Below are 20,090 nucleotides of genomic sequence, written 5' to 3'. Positions count from 1 at the left end.
CTAATCACTGTACCTTACCCAGAGATCTCTAGCTTTGTATTCTTTAAAACCAAGAGCTGTTTTCCTATTTCTTAGTTGTTGTTGTTGGTGGTGGGGGGTGGGACAGGGGGGTGGGAAGGAGAAATTAAAGTTTACCATGACTTTTTAAAAACCTTGGAAGGATGGAAATCTTTTTTTCAGTTACTAGATACATTCAAACTCTCTGGATTATATATGCACAGAGTTTATGTGCTTCAGCTTAATTACTGATCACTGATCAACCCAAACTGGAAACCTGAGTTTCCATTTCCATGTTTTAATTCTGTGCTGTGAACTGAATTTCAAGCTGAATGCGATTTCTACAAAGGCTTGCTGAATTCCTGACCTGACAATCAGTAGACTATCTTTGCCACAGCGTGACAGTGGCTTGGTACTGATTTTTTTTTTCCCCTTTGCAAATCTCCTGCTGAGTGAGGTATGATGGCAGCATCATAATTTTAGTATCAATTTCAGAAGCTCCAAATTTCCCCATGATTGAAAACCCTGCTCCACCACGAGAAACTGCTTGCCTTTTGTAATCCATCAAAGAGAATGGAAGTTAGGCTGGCAGGAAAGAGACTTTTCATGTGTTTTCAAACTTACATGGAGTTAGAGGCCCATGCATAATGCAAGACGAAGTTCTCAGGGTGTTTGGCCAGCCACAATGGAGAACCAACCCGCAAGACGGTTTGATGAAGTACATGCTGGAGTTGAACACTTTGGAAAGATGCAAGAATGTTTCCATTCCTTTGGGGATGCCAGTACAGGGGACAAATGTTTACTGCAGCTAGACAAACCTCACCAAGCAAGGCCATTAGGAGATCCTATTTTCCTCATGAAGCTGTTTTCTATTACCTAACATTCAAATGCTTGAAATTCAGACTCTTCCTCATTTTGTGGCTGACAATTTTTCGAGGTGCTACCAGGTGAGTCATTTTCTATTCCATTGGTGTGAAATGGAAATTACTTAGAAAAGATTTTTTTTTTTTTAAACTGCTCATTGGAATAAAGATTTTTGAAGTTGAAAAGAGCTGAAAGCCAAGGGATGCCCACTGGTATATTTTCAAATGTTATTTTTTTCCCCTAATGGTTCTTATTTAATGTCCAAACACCTTGTTTCTCTACAGACATCTAAAGAATTTAATAAACCTATCACATCCATTAAAAAAGCTATGAGTTAGTCACAAAAAATCTTTCAAAAGTTTAAGAAAATAAGACAGGAAGGCTACAATACAATTCATTTCATGAAAGGTGAGTTTCTTTGGGATCTGTGGGGGATGAATCAATGAATGTGATTCTATCTTACAAGTGACAGTGGCCATAAGCCATGGGAATAAGAGTCAGATCATGCTCAGAAAACATTGTCGAGACACATGTTGGCAGTTTTTATTAACATTCCCTGTGAAGTGACAACTATTATGGAAAGAATATTTTTACCTTAAAAATTGCATTCAGAAGTTATTTGTTCCCTTCCTTCTCATCTCCCTGATGTAAATTGCCACTCTCCTTCCTGATCACACACCTCTTTGTACAGGCCTCTGTAAGCAACTTATCAACTTATTTTTATGATTGTGTGTTTGCCTGAGAACTCTGAGGGGATGAGTGCCATCTCTTGTCCCTTCCTGTATCTCTACTATCTGCCTGGGACAATGCCTGATACAGAAGAGTTGCTTGATTTATATATAAGCAAGAAACTATCACTTGTTTCCAAGAAGCTTTCTATCTGTCATAGTGAAAATACCCTTCTGGTCATCGTATGATCTCATCCCCTCCAAAATGTTCCACTGAGATATTTCTCCAAGTTTAGTGTTAGTGAATATTTTTGTTCTCTTTGAGCATTTACTCTATTCTGATAGCAAGAGTTACAAGACCTACGGAAGTCCTCACCACCCTGCCTTCCAGGAACCTCAGCGGCTCAAAGCTCAACTGGATAAAACTTGTTTAATGTTTGGCTTATTTTCTTTCTATTTTTCTTCTTTAACATCTTCCTTTTTAAATTCTTATTTAAATATTCTGATTTGTATTTCCCTTTTTTCCTAAGCCACCCTGGGGCAAATACAAATTTTGTGGGGCCTAAAGCTATACAAATCTGGGAGCTCTCTTTGAGAAAAAGAATACTAACTTCAAAATATAAAATTAGACGAATTTGAAATTGATTAAAAATTTCTTTTTTATTTAGAAGGAGTCTAGTGAAGGAGTATGAAATTTAGGTTTTATTAGCTTAACTCAGTCTCTGAAACAACTTCAAAAACATGTGGGAAAGATAAATAGATGACTGGTAGATAGAAAGGAAGGAAGAAAAGGAGGGAAGATAGCAGATAAGGAAATTCAGAAAGTGATAAAAAAATGGAGAGCTGAAAGAGAGTTAAGAAATAATCTTATTCAGCCCTTTCATTTTATAGAAGAGGAAATTGAAGGTACAAACAGAAGCAAGGACCTTGGCCAAGTCGACCGCTTTGTATTCAACATCGGAGCAGGTCCTTCCTAATTCCTGTCTCCTGAGACATTGCTAAACTTGAACTGAGGAAATAAGGCACAGGAACCGTGTTTCCCCGAAAATAAGACTGGGTTTTATATTAATTTTTGCTTCAACAGACGCATTGGGGCTTATGTTCAGGGGATGTCATCCTGCAAAATCATGGTAGGGCTTATTTTCCAGTGGGGTCTTATTTTCGGAGAAACATGATATACATGAGCTTTGAGTGAGGGTTCTGCGATACACGGTTTATGACTTTGGTACTATTGCTTCTTCAAGAATAGAAATGCAACTTCAGGCAGAGATACGCACACATGCTGGATGAGCCAAAGGGCTCAGTGAGCCCCAAGAATGGGAAGGCACTCAGTTGGAGGCACTTGCAGTTACTCCCTCCTTAACCAACCCTCCACACCTCCAGATTTATTTTAATGTTTGTTTTAAAGGAATTTTGCTACAATTAAAGGGATGAGAACCTAGTAGAATTATATAATGTGTTACTTTCTTCTTCTTCTTCTTTTTTTTCTCCCAGTTTTACTAACCTTCCAACCAAGTACATGGCTAACGGGGACGTAGTGAGACTTAAGGGAGTCCATGTGATGGAGAGCTCAAGAATAAACACACTGCTCTTCCGAAACAGGTTAACGCAGGGCTAAAAGCTGTAACTCCTTTGGAGAATCAATGGGAAGTTCAGCAGCTTTTTATCACGAGAGAAGCAGAAGGGACAAGGATTCGGCATGCTTCAAATTGACAGGAAATATTACCACTGTTGTGATAGATAGTTTGATTAAAGCCCGTCAAGTGAGTGACTGGATCTTCTAGCTAGGCTGTGGCTATTGGGAACGCTAGCTGCAAAAAGCCCCACTGAAGCAGAGGTAGGTGAGAAGTAAGGAGACATTCTGCAGCCTCACTTGTATTCTGCAGCAATTTCTGCCAACGTCTTTCCAGCCCTGGTCGCTGCTCCAAACTGCTATTGATAGGAGGTACAGTGAGTTGTCTCCGGGGAACTTGGAAGTGAAAAAAATAAGACTGTCTTAACAGAACTATACTGTGAAATCATTGTATAAATGATGCAATCAGAGAGAGGGAAAGTCATCTTGCCACAGCAGAAGGGCTGTGGGGCCTGAAGTAGCTGATAGAATCGACAGAGGTGATATTAGCTTATTGACATGTGTAAAGAATGGAAGAATGGTGAATCAGAAAGAGGGGCATCCTGATGCCTGTGGTGGCAGTGCTGGCCTAGCGTTGTCTCAGAAAGAGGGAGGGGTAATCTGTGCACTTTCATACCGTCACTGTTCTGTTGGAATTAGGGAGGCTGACCCTGTGGTAGGACGGATGTGTCAGGAGGTTTCAGCCTGATGTTATTAGCCTTTGAGTCATTTAAACTTCCTGATCCCATGCATGCCAAGCAACTTCCTGTTTATTATCTGGCCCTGCAAGGAGACTTAATTACAGAGGAGAGAATACCCTGGTCCTAAGGACTTGAATATTCTGAACACCATAACAGTTATTTCATATTGTGGATGAATCAACTGGCATTTGGACACAACTGGTCTCCCCATACAGTTGCTGCCTCCAAAAGGAGAATTTTCTGATCAGACTGGGATGGATCCATGTGCTAGAGGTCAGCGAAATTATGACAATATAGAGCAGTTAACTTTATTGTGTGTTTACTATGTACCTGCCACTGTTCTAAATACCTCATATGTATTAATTAGTTTACTTTTTATGACAACCCTATGAGGTCAATCCTTGGGTTTGTTTTAGAGATGGGGGAAACTCAAACACAAAGAGCTTGCCCAAGATCGTCTCAGTCAGTTGGGAAAGACACTGAGATTGGAATTAAGTGGTGCTACCTGATATTCTGCTGTGGGGATTGTAATATAAGATATTGTACACTGGGTTACCCTTAAAATCCTAAAATTTTTAAATTCCAAATCATATCTGGTCCTATGAGCTTCAGATAAAAGACGGTGGATGGGTAGTTTATATGCGTAACTGGGTGTTCTGCTTTTCCATAGTGGGACTTCCAGTTTGGTTTATCTACATAAGGCTTTGAGAGCAAGGTCCACTCTTACTGGGGCTGACAGGATCAGGGTTCTGAGCCTGAAAGGTTGGTGGCCAGAACCTGACAGTAGTTAAGTTGCTGAGGCCATGAATGCCACTTGGCGAAGCCTATGAAAGCAAACAGGTCAATGTGTCATCTTTAATGGCTGGATGCGCCATGAAACAAAAGTGAGTCTTTTTCCTATTATGTTTCCTCCAAGATCTCAGCTGGTCTTTTCCTGTAGGAAATTGAAGGTCCTTGTGTTAGAGCCGCTGAGCTGTGAAGGCCACATATTCCATGAGACACCGGAAGGTCAATGGGAGGTCAATGAACCCAAATGAACATTACAGGGTCATTTAAGTTTACTTATTCATCCACCAAATCATTACGTCCATAAATATTTATAAAGGCCAAAAATAAAATATGGTCCCATTCTTACATTTCTAACCGTTTAGCTCCTGAAGTCAGGTTTAAATCTTGCTCTGTCATGCATTCACTGTGGGACCTTCAGGCACCTTGTTAACCTTTATGCGCCTGTGTCTCCTTATTTGTAAAATAGGGATGAAATTAGTACGCAACCCATGGGGATATTGTAAGGATTCAATGCAAGAAAGCACATAAAGCTCTTCACAAAGTATAATAGCCTATGGTGCGCTTACCCAATAGTAGCCACCATTATTATCATTATTATTAGAATTTTGGTTAGAGTCATTCGATTGTGAGTATACATACATTACCAAGAATCTAGAGAGAAAGAGCAGTTGATTTTGCATGGGAGAATCGAGGTAGGCTTCACTGAGGAATAGACACTGAGGAGAATGAGCAGAATTGAAAATGAGCAGAATTTCAATAGAGAGAGAAGAAAAAGGTGATTTGGGGAAAGGAATGAATTCAGTGTCTAGCATGCTGACTTGGAGATCTTCATAGACAGGTAGAAAAATCAATCTGGATTCATTAGAAGAATTCAGGCTACAACTGGTTGATTGCTGTTAAACCACTAATACTAAGAACTGAAAACACAGGAATAGATTGGAATCCCAACGAAGAAACTATAAGCTGAGAAGAGGCAGGGGTGAGGAGCCAGAAAATTTAAAGCAAGGATGAAAGGGGAGTCTTTGAAGGCAAAGAAACAACAAGCAGAGGTCTAGGAAGAGAAGTGGGCAAAGCAAGTTTAGAGAAGGCTAACTTGTTCAAACAGGTGTCAAGATGGAGCCCATACCCCATTGGAGGACAGAAGAAGTCAGTGAACTTTAATCTGGGATATAAAAATGGTGCAATGAACAGTCCTTTGAGTTAAGACACACCTGGGTTCAAATCCTCCTTCTTACCCCGACTAGCTATGTAAACCTTAAAGGTTTCTTTCCCTAAGTAGTTATAAGATTCCACATTTGTAAAATGAACATAGTAACTTCTACCTTATAAGATTGTTGTGAGTTAAGAATGAACTAATGCATGTAGAACACTTAGGAAATTGTCTGGATAATGACACACACGGGTTCTCCTGGGAAAATCCAAATTGGTCAATGCAAATTTAATATCAGAGAAAATAAGAGAACAATCATCAAATTACTTTCCATCACTTAGCTTCGAGGAGCCCTAGATATTGTGTAACAATTCAAGTTGGATTTCTGAACAAACAAATAATGTCAGTGTCAGACCAATTTAATTTTCTTTCTTTGAAGAATATTAGACCATGTAGGTAAAAGGAAAGGAAAAGATTGAATGCAGTCGAATGAGCTGGGCTTTCTGTCTGTCTCCATGACATTTTTATCACTAGGCTGGAGAAACTGTTCAGAGCAGCATGTCCTTCAAAGAGTGTTTTATAGAAAGTTATTAAGCGTCCCAGGAACAATTAAGTTTGGGAAACACTGGGTAAAATAGGTTACTTTACTATAGGAGTCTCAAAAATTTTTAAATAAGGTAATGTGAATATCTAAGGGTCAGTATCGTATACAGCATTTTCTAAAGTTACTTGGTAATGGAATTCTTTTAAGGGTCACAGAACACAGTTTGGGAAGCAGTGGTATAGGGTCTACTATATTACCTTTCCTGGAGTTATGGTTCTTAAAGGTTGATTATTAAGTTTTCAGTAACTATATGCAGAAAACTCTTTTGTGTTATTTCACAGGGATCAGAATTTCAAGAGGTGCTACTTAATACTGTTATTTATAAGCTGAACAATGAGAATCAAAAGAATCATGATTAAGCATGAAGTTGGACAGAGTTCCTGTACGTGGAAAGCAGCAATACAATTCAAAGGACATTCAAAATAGAATTCTGTCAAAAATAGAATGAAGATCAATGGGGAGAAGAAGAAAGACATCTTACAGACAAAATATAATTTCTACATACTTTTGTAGGGAAATAAGGAAAAGATTTTGATGCACATATATATGGCTTTAAAAGACCAAGAAAACACACTGGGTCTTGAATAAATAGGATGATGAATAAAAATATCATCACAAGAGTTATTACTTCTGCCTCTGCCAAGACGTCTGTAGTGAAAAGCATAGGGAAACGTAACGCGTTTCAGATTGGGGTGGCTGTATTTTAGACTGTTGGGGCTCTGTACTCTCCTGGCTCTCCACGCTCCATAGAAAAGCTGCCTTGGAGTTGCACCAAAAATCAGGGCTTCCGAAGCCACATGATTCCCAGCAAGGTTCCCACGTTAGGGTACCTCTGAGTGATGGGCTGAGTGTCTCTGAAGGGAGATCTTATCAATTTCTTTGTTTAATGCAATCCTCTTAGTTCTTTTGCTAAGAATGGGTGGGAACTAACCCTCCTGTTCAAAACTTATCCTGGCTGCTTGAGATTCTGCCAAATCCAGAGATTCTCCAGGACAGGTGGCATTTCTAGGCCACTAAGGAGTTGATGTTGAGGGATCAGAGATTGCAGTCGCTCCTTTTTTACTTCGTAGGTTTTGTATTCTTGTGTTAGGATCTAACATATCCTAAGTGTCCCTCTGAAATAACTGACTTGTAATTTAGCAAATTGAGTCATGTGTGTATGTGTGTACGTGTGTGTGTGTGTGTGTGTATGTGCATGTATGTGTGTGTGTAAGAAAAAGGGAATAGGAAATGAGAATCATAATAGTACTAGAAGTCCTGTGCTTGGCTTAAATTTCCACACTAAAAAAATTAGAGAATTTCCAGGGCCAGCAACCAGGTAAAGATATGAAAATCTTAACACATGAAAAATGGAATTAATGATGTTAACCTGGAGAAGAAAAACAAAATTGGGGTCAATGCATTTATTTTACTACTTAAAAAGAAAAAGTGGTTCAAAATTAGGAGACATTCAACATTGATGTAAAGAAATTAAGTTTTGTAACAATTAATACTGTCCAATAAGGGACAAGTCTGCCTTGTGAAAAGAATCCCAAAAATGAAATTATTTTTGAATGCTTATTTTGTGACAGGTGTTATGCTAAATACATTACATGCATTAGCTTATTCAATTCTCTCAAAATCGCTGTGAGGTAAGAACTGCTATTATCTTCACATTACAGATGGTAAACTCAGTATTTGAGAGGTTAGTTTACTTTTTCAAGGTCACATAGCTAGTGAACGGACAAACTGGTATTTATTTGATCCTGGAACCTGTGTTCAATTGCTTATTTCCATCCTTGGACGTGTTTTAAAGCACAGTCTGATGTGTCAGAGATTTAGTTTAAGGTGTTCATTCCTTTGTAAGACTTTTCCATTGCAAGACTGGACCATTGCAGATAATCTCTAAAATCTTTAAGCCAATTTCTACCATATTGAAAATTGAAACATTGACTTGAACCTCCTTGGCCATTGTGTCCATCTGTCAGCTTCCTATTTTAATAGAGATGGAGACAAGTCTAAGAGTCTCAAGAAGGCCAGGAAAAACTACGGGATGGATGGACAAAGGAATCTATAAGGAAAACTGAGAGGGGTTACATTCCTTTGGCCAAGGAGTGAATTGGTGACCTGCAACAGGCAAAAGATTAAGGGTAGGTAGATCATTTCCACAGAGAATATAACAAGAAATCCATTTCAGTGAAAAAGCTTGGCTGGCACAAGAAGGTCTTCCCAGTGAAAATGTCTTGAAATAAACAAGACTCTGAAGCACAGTTATGGGTAGAAGAAGAACGAGGTCATGGTAGAATAGAAGCCCATGCTTCAATAGCAGTCCACCCCAGACGCCTTTCTGGTAGCCATGACGAGTTGGCCAGCCAGGTTTGTGAACTTCACTCTCTTCCATCCTGTCCCACTAAAGAAGCGGGAGACACTGAAAATGATATCTGAGCCATTTTTGTTTTGGGAAACTTGTAAACCCTTTTGACAACTGTGGTGACAGGGATTCTTAGGTAGCCGGCCACAGGGTATTGCAACAAACAACCTCATGAGATTCCTTCTGAATTCTTGAGTTATGGGAACAACGGAGGAAAGAGTCTCTGTTAATAAAAATTGCCTTGGAAAAATCAACATTTCTGCTCAACAGAGCTTTATGTATTAAAAAACTGAATTTTTTAATTCAGTTTTTTCTTTAACACACAAAGAAACTGAATAAGGGATTTTTTTTCCCCTGCTTCCTAGAAATTTTATCATAATCTCATGCCCCCTACACTTCACAGCTTGTTACTTCGTTCATTACTCTCACATTTAACTTGATAAGGTCCTGGTGTCTGTGATATTAGTTTTTAAATTTTGGTTTCTCACAGCTGCTGCTTTGAAGTGCCTGATAACATTTGTCACCTTGCATGGAGCCAGTGGCTTTTCAAGTTCCCATTCTCCCATTGCCCACCGTCCTGCTCTTTCTGTTACTTCTCACTCGGATGGATACATTCTGAACCTCACCTTTTCTCTACTTTTGAAAGAGGGTAAACCTTGAGCTTTAGCAAGTGGCTAATCGGTCCATTCATGGAATTGGGCAATTTATTCTCGAAGTAATGACTTCTCTCCTCGAGCATGTCAGAGCATGTTTTCCTAATGGATGTTCAGAAATTTCAGTGGTGCACGCACATGCACGGTAATGGGGCATCTCTCATGGTTCCTGTAAACACAGATAATGCCTGTGCTGCACTCACAGGCACACAAACATCTCTCTTCTCAGTGTGGTCCCCACATGCCTACAGTCATGCTCTTTAGCTAAACGTGGCCCCTCCTAACAGGATCGAGGCCAGGTATGACCTCAACTGCTAGAATTTGGAAAAAGCCAATTATTTCACTGGGCAAAGTTAAGCCGTAGTTTAAATTAAAGAGGAAAGCACTTAAATTAAAGAGGGAAGCACTTCTGGACAAAGCATGGGATTGTAAACATTTAGAGAATTTCTGGAAGTTAAAATTAAGTTAGAGTTGGGAGTTTTGAATGCATTCGTTATTTTAATAGGAAACTAATGGGGGGGGGTACCTCCTGTTTCATCCACTTAGAAAAAATTTCTCCTGTGATTTCCATCATTTCCCAACACATTTGATGTGAATTGGAAGACTGAATTTAGCAGATGATCTGAGTGCTAAAACGTGCTTACAAGTAGTAAAATAGGGATAAAAGCTTTAGCTGCATGTTGAAAAGGAATGGGACAATTGGTAAGAGGAGTAAAAGCACAATTGCAAGTGAAATCGACAGGAACTACCAGCTCAGCGTGCACAAAATAGGTGTTACGAGCAGTTACTCACAGGTATTTGCAGTGCCTTTGGGGATGGGGAGATACGAGCCTGGGCTCCAAGGTCGGCCCTGATAATTCTTCTTGCATTTCCCACAGTCTGGACCTGTAGTGTTGTGCTCACATTCACAGGTCAATTTGCTGTTGTCATATACACACACAGTGGCATGGAGATTACATTTGCACCTAGGCAGAGGAAAGACAAGAGTTCACTGTAAGTCACGTTGGTCTTAGTGATCACTAAGGCTTTACTCATCTGTCTCCTAGGTTGTGGCTCTCACCCTGCAGGACTTGAGTGCTACATGGAGGCTCTTGCTTGGTGAAATGCAGATTTGCAGCCCCACCCTCAAAATCCGTGCAACAAGTGCCCTTGGGGGTGGGGGTGGGGAATCTTAATACCAGTCAGTCAGTTCAGTGGGGGCCTGAAGCTCTCCTAAGACAATCATGCTCCGAAATTAAGTGTTTCCCAACGAGCATCCAAAATACTACCAATCGTGAGAGGTTCTTCTGTGATATTATCAAATCTGTGACAATTTCATGTGGGTTGGAACAAACATGTTATCTTCTGTTTTTCTTTAAACCAGAAGGACAATTCTTATTTGTTTAAAAAGATACATAACCATTAAGACAATTTGCTATTCAGATTTATTTTATAGACCCCAAGAAGTTATAATCAGCTGTTCTCATTCCTAAAATGACATCTCCTCAGATCAGAAGAATTTTTCCACCAAGGCCTTTAATGAGTCCGAGTAGTCCTCAGATCCCCCACTTGCGGAAAACAAGGTAATCACTAAGATCTCTCAGAAATGGGTCAAATGGCTCACATAAAAGATGCTTAGAGTCCTAGAAAATAAAAACCTACATGTGGTAGGGGTTTGAGGTCATTAGCAAAGGCCTTGCCATTGGTATCCACGAATAAAGCTGTGATATATGAGAGGCAAAAATGGAATATGCAGTTTCCACAAAAATAAATACATTGCCATATCCAAAGTCTTTGATTGTAAAATTGCAAAGGCCAACTTGATATTTGTTGAGGTAGCAGGTTATAAATTGTAACACTGCAAGCTCGAGCTACATCCTCTGGAGAAGTAAAACCTAGGTTGACAAAATGACCATATCCTGAAGTCAGAACAATGCATGCAGGAAGAGATGTCTCCACACAAAGGAGAGAACCCAACACCCAGGCTGGGGGATAAAGGAACAAGGTCTGTCAGAGTCAGAACCTGAAAATGTTAGGTGTGTGTGTGCATTTTTAAACTGGCCTGGCCTCTTCTAAGAACTAGGACAAAAATATAGAAAGCCAAGTTTCATGAAGACAAAGAAATATGATAACGTTTTACATTTGTCTTTTTTGTGGAAGATGTTATGAATTGGGAAAAGTAACAATACTCTTTCTCAGGTAGAAAAATAGGATTCTTTAATAACTGACGTTGGTTTATATAATGTTTGTACAGTAACATTCAAGTTTCTCTCTTGTGCATTGATGATCTGTTTGGAGCACTGACCCATCCTTTTAGCAAGGAAGCAAAGGGATAACAAAGGCTATCACTGACAGCTGCTGGGCTCCCTTCTAACTAAACTGTGTAGCACCTAAAGCAATGGCCACACATTCAGACCTCCTCGGAGAAAACCAAGTTTCAGTTTCCTCTGGGGTCTGCTATAATTTATAATACTTATAGCTATCCCAGGCTCTCTGTATAGTTACGCATATGCACTGTAACAAGCTGAAAGGCTATTTCAACCATACCTATTCAAATCAGACACATAAACTGAACCTTTAAAAATGAACATTTGCATAATCTTTTAAAAAAGAAAAGAGGAAATAAATCATTCAGTTAAGTGAAATAGGCAGTGTTTAATTATGAGCTAGGCCTTATAACAATCTCCTATATGTGAGGAGTTTGTTGTGCTAAGTTGCTTATTAAAGGATCTTTCTCCTTCCAACATTAGCACCTTTATTTATGGGTATGTTTTATATATATAGAAGATGTTAGAAACCTAAGTGATAGAACCACCAACTTATACTGATTTAATACACTCTCTGGTGCTAAAAATTCCAAATGAGGAAATAAACAATGTGACCCCAAAGAATATTCTGTTTCATGTGTGAAGAACAAGAATGCAAGTAGTAATTATAAATTGGATTTATTTCTTGTAACTGTTAATACTTTCATATGTGTAGTCACCCTCTGAGTTACAGGCAATTTCCATTCTAAAGACTTTCTATTTACTGAGAAAATATTCTTTGAATAACAAAAGGAGGTGAAAGAAGAATAGATGAATGTTTAGCCTTATTTTTCTCAGATTTCTTCCAGTTAATGGTTCATCTCCACTTGCCCGAAAGCTTATTAATCGCTCAAGTCTCAATTCAGTTCATAACTCTTCCCTGATATCTACCCTGCATATTATAGACACCCTGATCTCTACCCTTTTGATTTCCTTAAATGTTTCTGTGTGTTTGGTTTACCTGGTTATTACCTAAGGCTCTTTGTGCTTTTACATTTTTTACTCATTGCATAAATCGGTGCCATATTAAGGGGATGGGAGGATATCCACCTTGTACCCTGCTTTTCTCTTCCAGTTACCTCTTTAACACTATCCTCTCCCTTCTTGAGTTTCCTGCACTTGCCATCTCTGGTTTCTCATCTTGCACTCACTCCCTCTTTCCAACTAACCACAGCCTCTCTTGCCAAGATCATCTATGGCCTCCTTGTTCAAAATCCAATGGATACTTTTCCTTGCCTTATTTGACCACTCAGCGGCATGTGACTCTGTAGACCACTCCCTTTTGACACTCTCTCCCCACAGGATTCTCAGGCTCATTTCCAGAACCCTCTTCTCCCTTGTGTTCTCTTCCTGTGCTGTTCTTTGGGTTCTGGTCCAGCACAGTCAGCCAAAGTGACTCTCCTTGGGCACTCTTATTGAGGTTGTCCCTTCAATTTCCTCTGTGGTCTTTAACTGCCTTTGAGTTATAGGCATTTTAAAGCAAATTTGCAACATATTTTTGCCTCCAGAAAAAAATAAACGTATGCAAAATAAGCTCAAACATTTGAAAACATTTTAGGGTAGTCAGAGATTCTCTGTTACTCATAGAAATCCACAGAACCTCATCCCTCCATTATCACCAGGTGAAGATTAACACGTTGATACGTCCTGGATCGCCACCATGAATTTCTCTCTTGGGCATGTCAAACTCGACATAAACTGAATTCTTTGGCTTCCCCGCCCCACCTACTCCTTCTGTGGTTTCTGTCTCAGTAAATTACATCACCTTCCAGTCAGTTGGTCAAGAATGACTTCTACCTCCCCCTTTCTTATCACATCTAATTTTTTGTTACTTAACCCCTACCACGCTCTGAGATTCCTCCTCCTTGACAGCCCTGAAATACATCCAGTTCTAGCCATTACCACTTCCCTATTTGAGATCATCACCATCTTTGGTCTGGTTTATCACAAGGACTTCTGAACAGACCTTGGTGACTCCAGTCATGTTCCTCTCTAGCACAATCTGAACACAAGAGTCAAAATAATCATTCAGACAAAAATAATTGGGTCACCCTGGCTTAGCACCATTGAAAGATTTCCTATTATTCTCAGAATAGAGTCCAAGCTCTGTAACATGGTCTATAAGTGCCTTTGAAATCTATCTCTTCTCCCACCAGAATGCCTTTCCTATGTTCTCCTCTGACACCAGGCAAGGCCAGTCGCATGAGAAAACCCATACTATCTCTGCGGCAGACACTGGCTGTATTGTAACTGCCTCTTCTTCCGTCACCTTCACTAGAGTATAAGCTCCTGGGAGCAACAGTCATGTATGATTTACTGAAACCTCCCTAGCATGTGTCAAGGTGCTCAGCACATAATACGTACTTAAAAAATATTTGATGAATTAACAAATGATTAATAAACAAGTAAGCTCCCTGAAAGCAGGAACTTCATGAGCCTGTTCTACATGTTTAACCCAGCAATGGACTAAAGATAGAGGATGAATAGGCACTGTACTAAATCGAATACTGCACGATGTGTGCTGAAAACTGCCACATGCCCTCATCATTGGTTTTCATAACTAACTTTATAATGGGCAAAGGGCACTCTATGTAATTGGTGAGACCTTGTAAAACCCAATTTAATTTAATTTAAACTGCAGAGGATTTGCCAAATGCCAGGAACCTAACACAAGAATGCCTGAAAGACCCAGGAGAACATAGCTTAGAGGAAAGGGAAAACCAAATATTTGTGTAGCATAATTATTTTGGAATGTGCATGTTTTAGCTTCAACATCTCATGCAAAGAAGACCACCTTGATTCAGTTGAAGTTTGACAGAGCATTGCTTGGGCACTGGTGAAAACTTCTCCAGTAGCAAATCTGCTGACCTAGCTCAGCTTCGGGGCTGCCTTTCCTCAGTCACTGTGCCAGGGCTGAGCATGTGAAAGTGGACACTGAGGTACCCTGACATTGGCCTGGATTTGGAAATGACTCCCTTTCATTTTCCACAGCTCAGTTTATTCTCATCACTCCATTCCAATCAGATGCTAAAATTCTTTATTTAGACTCCCTGCCAAAGTAGCTTTTCCTCCGAAGGGGGATTTCACAATGCTAGGAGACTGCTCTCAATTCCTGGTACTATGACCTCCAGCCTTGTGATGGGGTGGAGGGTGGATTTCTGTGACATTCACTTGCCTCTGACAGATTCTTTATCCATTTCCACGGCTACCCAGCTCCCACATCTGCCATCACATTAGGTGGGGGAGCAATGATACAAGTAGAGACCTAACAGATTTCACTAGCAGTGAAATAAATATCTGATGTTCTGGAGAGCTAAGCCTATTCACCAAATCTGTTTACACACACACAAAAAAACTCACACCAAGACACAGCTGACAGAACTAATTGACTTGTTTGTACGTTGAAGGCCCACTTGTATGTGACAAACAGCACATACTGTCAAATAAGGGCATTGCTAAGACAGATTTAAAAAAAGAAACGTGAGCTCTAATCTGCGATGCAAAGAGTGAAAACCAGTGTGTTCCTGCTTTCAATGAGGTCTGCACTTCCTGTATTTTAGTGACCAGCTGTCATGAGTCAATTTCATCTTGCTTATAAAAAAGATCCAACGTTTAGATCTGTGCCACCTGCCAGTAGGTATGAAAAACCCAGTCTGCTTGTTTTTTAAATGATATAATTTAATATATTTATTCTGGGAAGCATGTTATCCACCAGAATTTCCTGTGAATTAGGGGTCTGTATATATAGTCTATTACTAGTGTTTTAGAGGTACTGAGACAAAGAAGTTTGCAACTGGCCTTTTATGAAGCAAAACAGGAAAGGAAGCCAGGTTTGCTGCCTGTAGGTCAGGGTTTGGGCTACTTTTGAGCCAGAGGGGGATTTGCCTGCAGTGAATAAAGTTTGAGCATCACAGCCCTTCCAAGACCTTGAGGAAGACCCTAACAATGTGTTCATGTGGTCATTTGCTTTTGCATAATTTTCACAAATAAGATATTATATATTTTTAATTAATGAAGGTTTTTTTCTGAATAAGCCCTACCCCAATGGTACACATTTCAGGCACTACAAAACCTGAGTTGGCCTCCAGTTGTACCCCTTGCCTTGGATTGGCACTAGGTACACAAATGCTTTTAGAAAACGGGTGAGCAAAAATATTAGAGCTTTGTAGAAGTCTTTTAAAAAGGTGCCATAGTATACAATGTCTCTCACATAGTATTTCTGCCTCTGCAGCCCCTCTACAGTTTGCTTTTCACTTCAACACATGAAGTTTTGGTTTCCAACTCAACATGTTATTTGAAATGGGAGACTAGCATCGATATAATTTAGAGATTATGTGTTACGACACTGGAATCAGACAGCATGGGTTCAAATCCCACCTTTGCCACTTATTTGCTGTGAGGCCATGGATGAGTGACTTGACAAATAAATAGAACTAATGTTAACTGAAGACTTCCAAGCACTTGGCATTGTGCTAAGTGCTTTTTGCGTATTTCACACATTATTTTGTACAACCTCACAACAATCTCGTGAGACAGGCACTAATAATTATAGATGATGCATTTGAGTACTGAAGAGTTAAAAAACCCTCGTCTCCTATTTAGTATGAGATGGAGCAGGGATTCAAACCATGGGTCTCCAGAACTCTGCTCTTACCACAGCAGAGGTCACTCTCTCTTCCTAAGTGTGGCTGGGCCTCAGCTGCCTCATGTGTAAAACAGGAACAACAAATGGATGTGTTTCAAAGGACAGTTTTGGGGATTGAATGAGATAATGCATGTAGGTCCCGAGGAGAGTACCTGACACAAAGTTCTTAAAAAATGTTAGTTTCAATTATTATTATTTCTAGTTACTACTGCGACTACCACTACCGAGTTACCATATGACTGAACAATTCCACTCCTAGGTATTTACCCAGGAGAACTAAAAACATGTCCACACAAAAACTTGGACACCAATGGTCATAACAGCATTATTCATAATAGCCAAAAAGTAGAAACAATGCAAATGTCTATCAACTGATGAATGGATAAATAAAATGTAGTGTATCTATACAATGGAATATTATTTGGAAAAAGAAAAGTAATGAAGAACTGGTATGTGCTACAGCGTGGATGAACCTTGAAAACATTATGCTAAGTCAAAGAAGTCATACAAAAAGGCCACATAATATGTTTTCATTTATATGAAATACCCAGAATAAGCAAATCTATACAGAGAGAAAGCTGATGAGTGATTGCCAGCGGCAAGTGGAAGTAACTGCTAATGGATAGGAGTTTTCTTTTAGAGTGATAATAAAGTTCTGGAATTCAATAGTGGTGATGGTTGCACAACATTTGAATATCCTAAAATTTACTGAATTGTACATTAAATAAATTTAAAAATAAACTAAAAGAAATATGGTATTTATCCAAAAGAGACAACAGAAAACAGTGAGTAAGAGTTTGGGCTCTGGGATCATGCAGTCTGGCTGTAGAAGGTAATTTAGGCAAGTTCCTTAAGCTCAGTTTACTCCTCTGTAACATGAGGATAATGAAATGTCTGCCTTAGGGATTGCTGGGAGCAGTACATGATACAATACAAAGAGACAGAGACTGCTAATTGATGTATTCCTTCTTTTTCCACAACAGTACAGTTTTAGCTGGGCACGCAGTCACATATATAAAGACTACATTTCCCAGCACCCCCTTCTGGTAGGTGTGGCCAATGTGACTACATTCCAGCCACTGGGATATTAGCAGGAGTGGTGTCTGTGACAACTCTGTTGGGTCTGTACACTTTCCTCCATTCCTCCTGGAACATGAACATGGTGCTGTGCAATCTTGAACCACATGGATTATGTTAATGATGCTGGATAGTGGAACCTGGGCCTTGGGACAACCTCCACTGCAGCCAGGGGAAGGTGAGTGAAGGCACGTGTGTGGAGCAGAGCCACCATTCCAGCCCTACTTCCCTACCTCCCAACTACAAGGAGTGAGAAATAAATTTCTACTTTGTTTAAGGCATTGTTAATATGAGTCTCTCTTACACACATCTGAACTAATATCTGAACACAGCACCTGGTATATAATAAGCACTTAATAAACATAACTACCACTATTATAAAGCATAATCTTACAGCAAAAGATGAGATCTTCAAATATCAGATGGGCCTGGTCTGACCCTAATCCCATGAGGAAAGAGGGCTCCTATCTTTCCAAAACTCTACTATTCGTTCTTCATTAATAAAGCCCCGACTCTGATGGTCATTATCATTGGTAAGCGAGGATATTTTCAGAAGATCTATTTTTATAAACTATGCAATGGCCAAAGTTCAATGTGAAATAGATATCTGCTTTTAACACCATTTTTTTGAAAGCAGCCACACACTAACAGACAAATGAGAGTCTGGACATCCAAATTTTGCTTGGATTCCTATCTTATTGAGGAAGTATACATGGAAGAAGGGGCATTAGGACGCTGCAAAGCCACCCTGTCAATCAAGAGGGCGGGTTTCCATATGGTTCTTGAGCTCGTTCTTTCACAATATATTGAGAACCTAATATCGACCCTGGTTGATGGTGGCTTTCCTCTCCTGTGCTTTGTTCTTGGAAGAATTATTTTTGAAAACTGAGTGGAATAACCTTATTATTGTTATTGTTATTATTATTTGAAGCAGAGAAATATACTTTTACATTGTTTTCTCTGGGAGTGTAAAAATAAAATCTGAGACTTGATCAGTTCTTCACAGACACTGGAATCTTGTGATCTTTTTTAAAGTTATGAGGCAATTGGTTTGCTCCAAAAATTGATGGAACAAGGACCAGAAAGTCTTCTTGTATATTTAAACAATAAACGACTTTGAGATCCCCGTGGCATTTTTAAAACCCTCTAAAAGTTCCATTTAAATTTTACTTGAAACCCTAAACTTACCCGTCGTGAAACATCAGATTACATGATTCACTAAACTGCCGGTTCTTTTAGATAAAATTAAAAACAGCCCTTCTCCCATTTCTAAGGCTTGCCAGGGATGCTAGAGTACCGTGACTATAAAATAAAATAAAAATAGGAGCTCATAAATTGGAGATAATGTATTGTCCGAGACCAGAACAGGTATATGATTGTGTTCTATGAGCCGTTTACTACACTCATGAGGAATCTGGTTAGATAGGAGGTGCCGAGGATAAAATACAGACATAACAAGATAATTATCACAGTCCAGACTGCCACTGTTCTCTGCACAGCCAATCAATCAGAAGATTGGGAGGGAAAGAGCTGTTTAAATTAAAACTAAACTAATGCAAGACCAAGTAGCAATTAATAGAAGACCCTAGATGCTTAATATATGCATGGTGAACTTTCATATTGAGAAAACAGAAAATTTAGGGGTCTCCAGTTCCAGAAATACAAATGATCATTGTTCAACGAACCAGAGACTATAAGCGAGATAGGACAACATGGTATTAAGAGCTTCGACTCCGGAGACAAAGGACCTGAGTTCAAGTCCTAGCTCTACCATAAACCTGCTGGTGTCCCCATCTGAATCTCAGTTTCCTTATCTATTATATGGATGACTATTAGTGCCTGAAATATAGGATTGCTACAAAGATTAAATGACTATTTAATGTACTATTGTCCACATAAAGTATATACCACCAATTCTGGCATAATAAGTATTCAACAAATAGTACCTATTATTATAGGGAGGTCTGGCAAATTCATGGCTTGGCTATCTAAAAGTCCTTCACATCCCCTTCTCTCTTTTCTTTCTCTAGAAAACATGTGGGAAAACTATAATACTCATGTTCCCCTCTCAGGTTGGCCAGGTTGTGTATTTCTGACCAATGAGATATGACCAGGAGCCACTCAGTAGGGTGTTCGGGAACACTTTTGAAGAAGGACAGCTTAAATGGAATCATTCCTCTGGCTTTTTGCCCCGTTCTCTGTGCTTTCCTCCTTCTGCTTGTCTGGGATCCAGACTGAAACGCTAGAGGGACTTCAGGCTTTGTAGCCATAAGAATGGAAGTTCCGTTGAATGAGGGGAGGCTAGAAGGAAACCACAGCCTGAGCATGTCCTTACACACTATATGAGCCCTGAGCCTGGGGACCTCCCAGGTGATTTCACTTGAAGGAAACAAGCTCCATCCTGTTGAAGAAAGTCAGCTTTACCTGGTTTTATAAACTGAATATATTCCTGATATAAGAAGCAATTGTAAAGACTGCGGATTTATTCAAGTTATTTTCCCACATATTCATCCATTCTGTGGTTTATGGTAACCAACGGTTAAGTTACATTTCTTTTCTCTCTTCATAGAACCACATAAGTGAAATATTTCTTTCACAATTTTTTACTTCCAATGTGATGTGAATTGTACCATGATAATTTCTTATATACTTTCTTGGATTAAAAAAACATAATTCTCAGTTTCTGGTTTTTTTT

General features: G+C 39.4%; 1 protein-coding gene across 8 annotated transcripts in view; it reads right to left on the bottom strand.

The window, feature by feature from the left end:
* The window catches only part of NTNG1 (netrin G1), a 291,411-nt gene that overhangs the window by 72,515 nt on the left and 198,806 nt on the right, over nt 1-20,090 (bottom strand). For all 8 annotated transcript variants that reach the window (XM_033093310.1, XM_033093312.1, XM_033093313.1 and 5 more), the window contains one exon: nt 10,181-10,353. In XM_033093310.1, coding sequence (XP_032949201.1) covers nt 10,181-10,353 — 173 coding nt within the window. The remainder of the gene's footprint in view (nt 1-10,180; nt 10,354-20,090) is intronic.

The sequence above is a fragment of the Rhinolophus ferrumequinum genome, chromosome 22, assembly GCF_004115265.2.
Source record: "Rhinolophus ferrumequinum isolate MPI-CBG mRhiFer1 chromosome 22, mRhiFer1_v1.p, whole genome shotgun sequence".
In the NCBI taxonomy this organism is placed as follows: domain Eukaryota; kingdom Metazoa; phylum Chordata; class Mammalia; order Chiroptera; family Rhinolophidae; genus Rhinolophus; species Rhinolophus ferrumequinum.
Note: the sequence above shows the minus strand (reverse complement) of the source record. Positions and strands in the feature narration are given on the sequence as shown.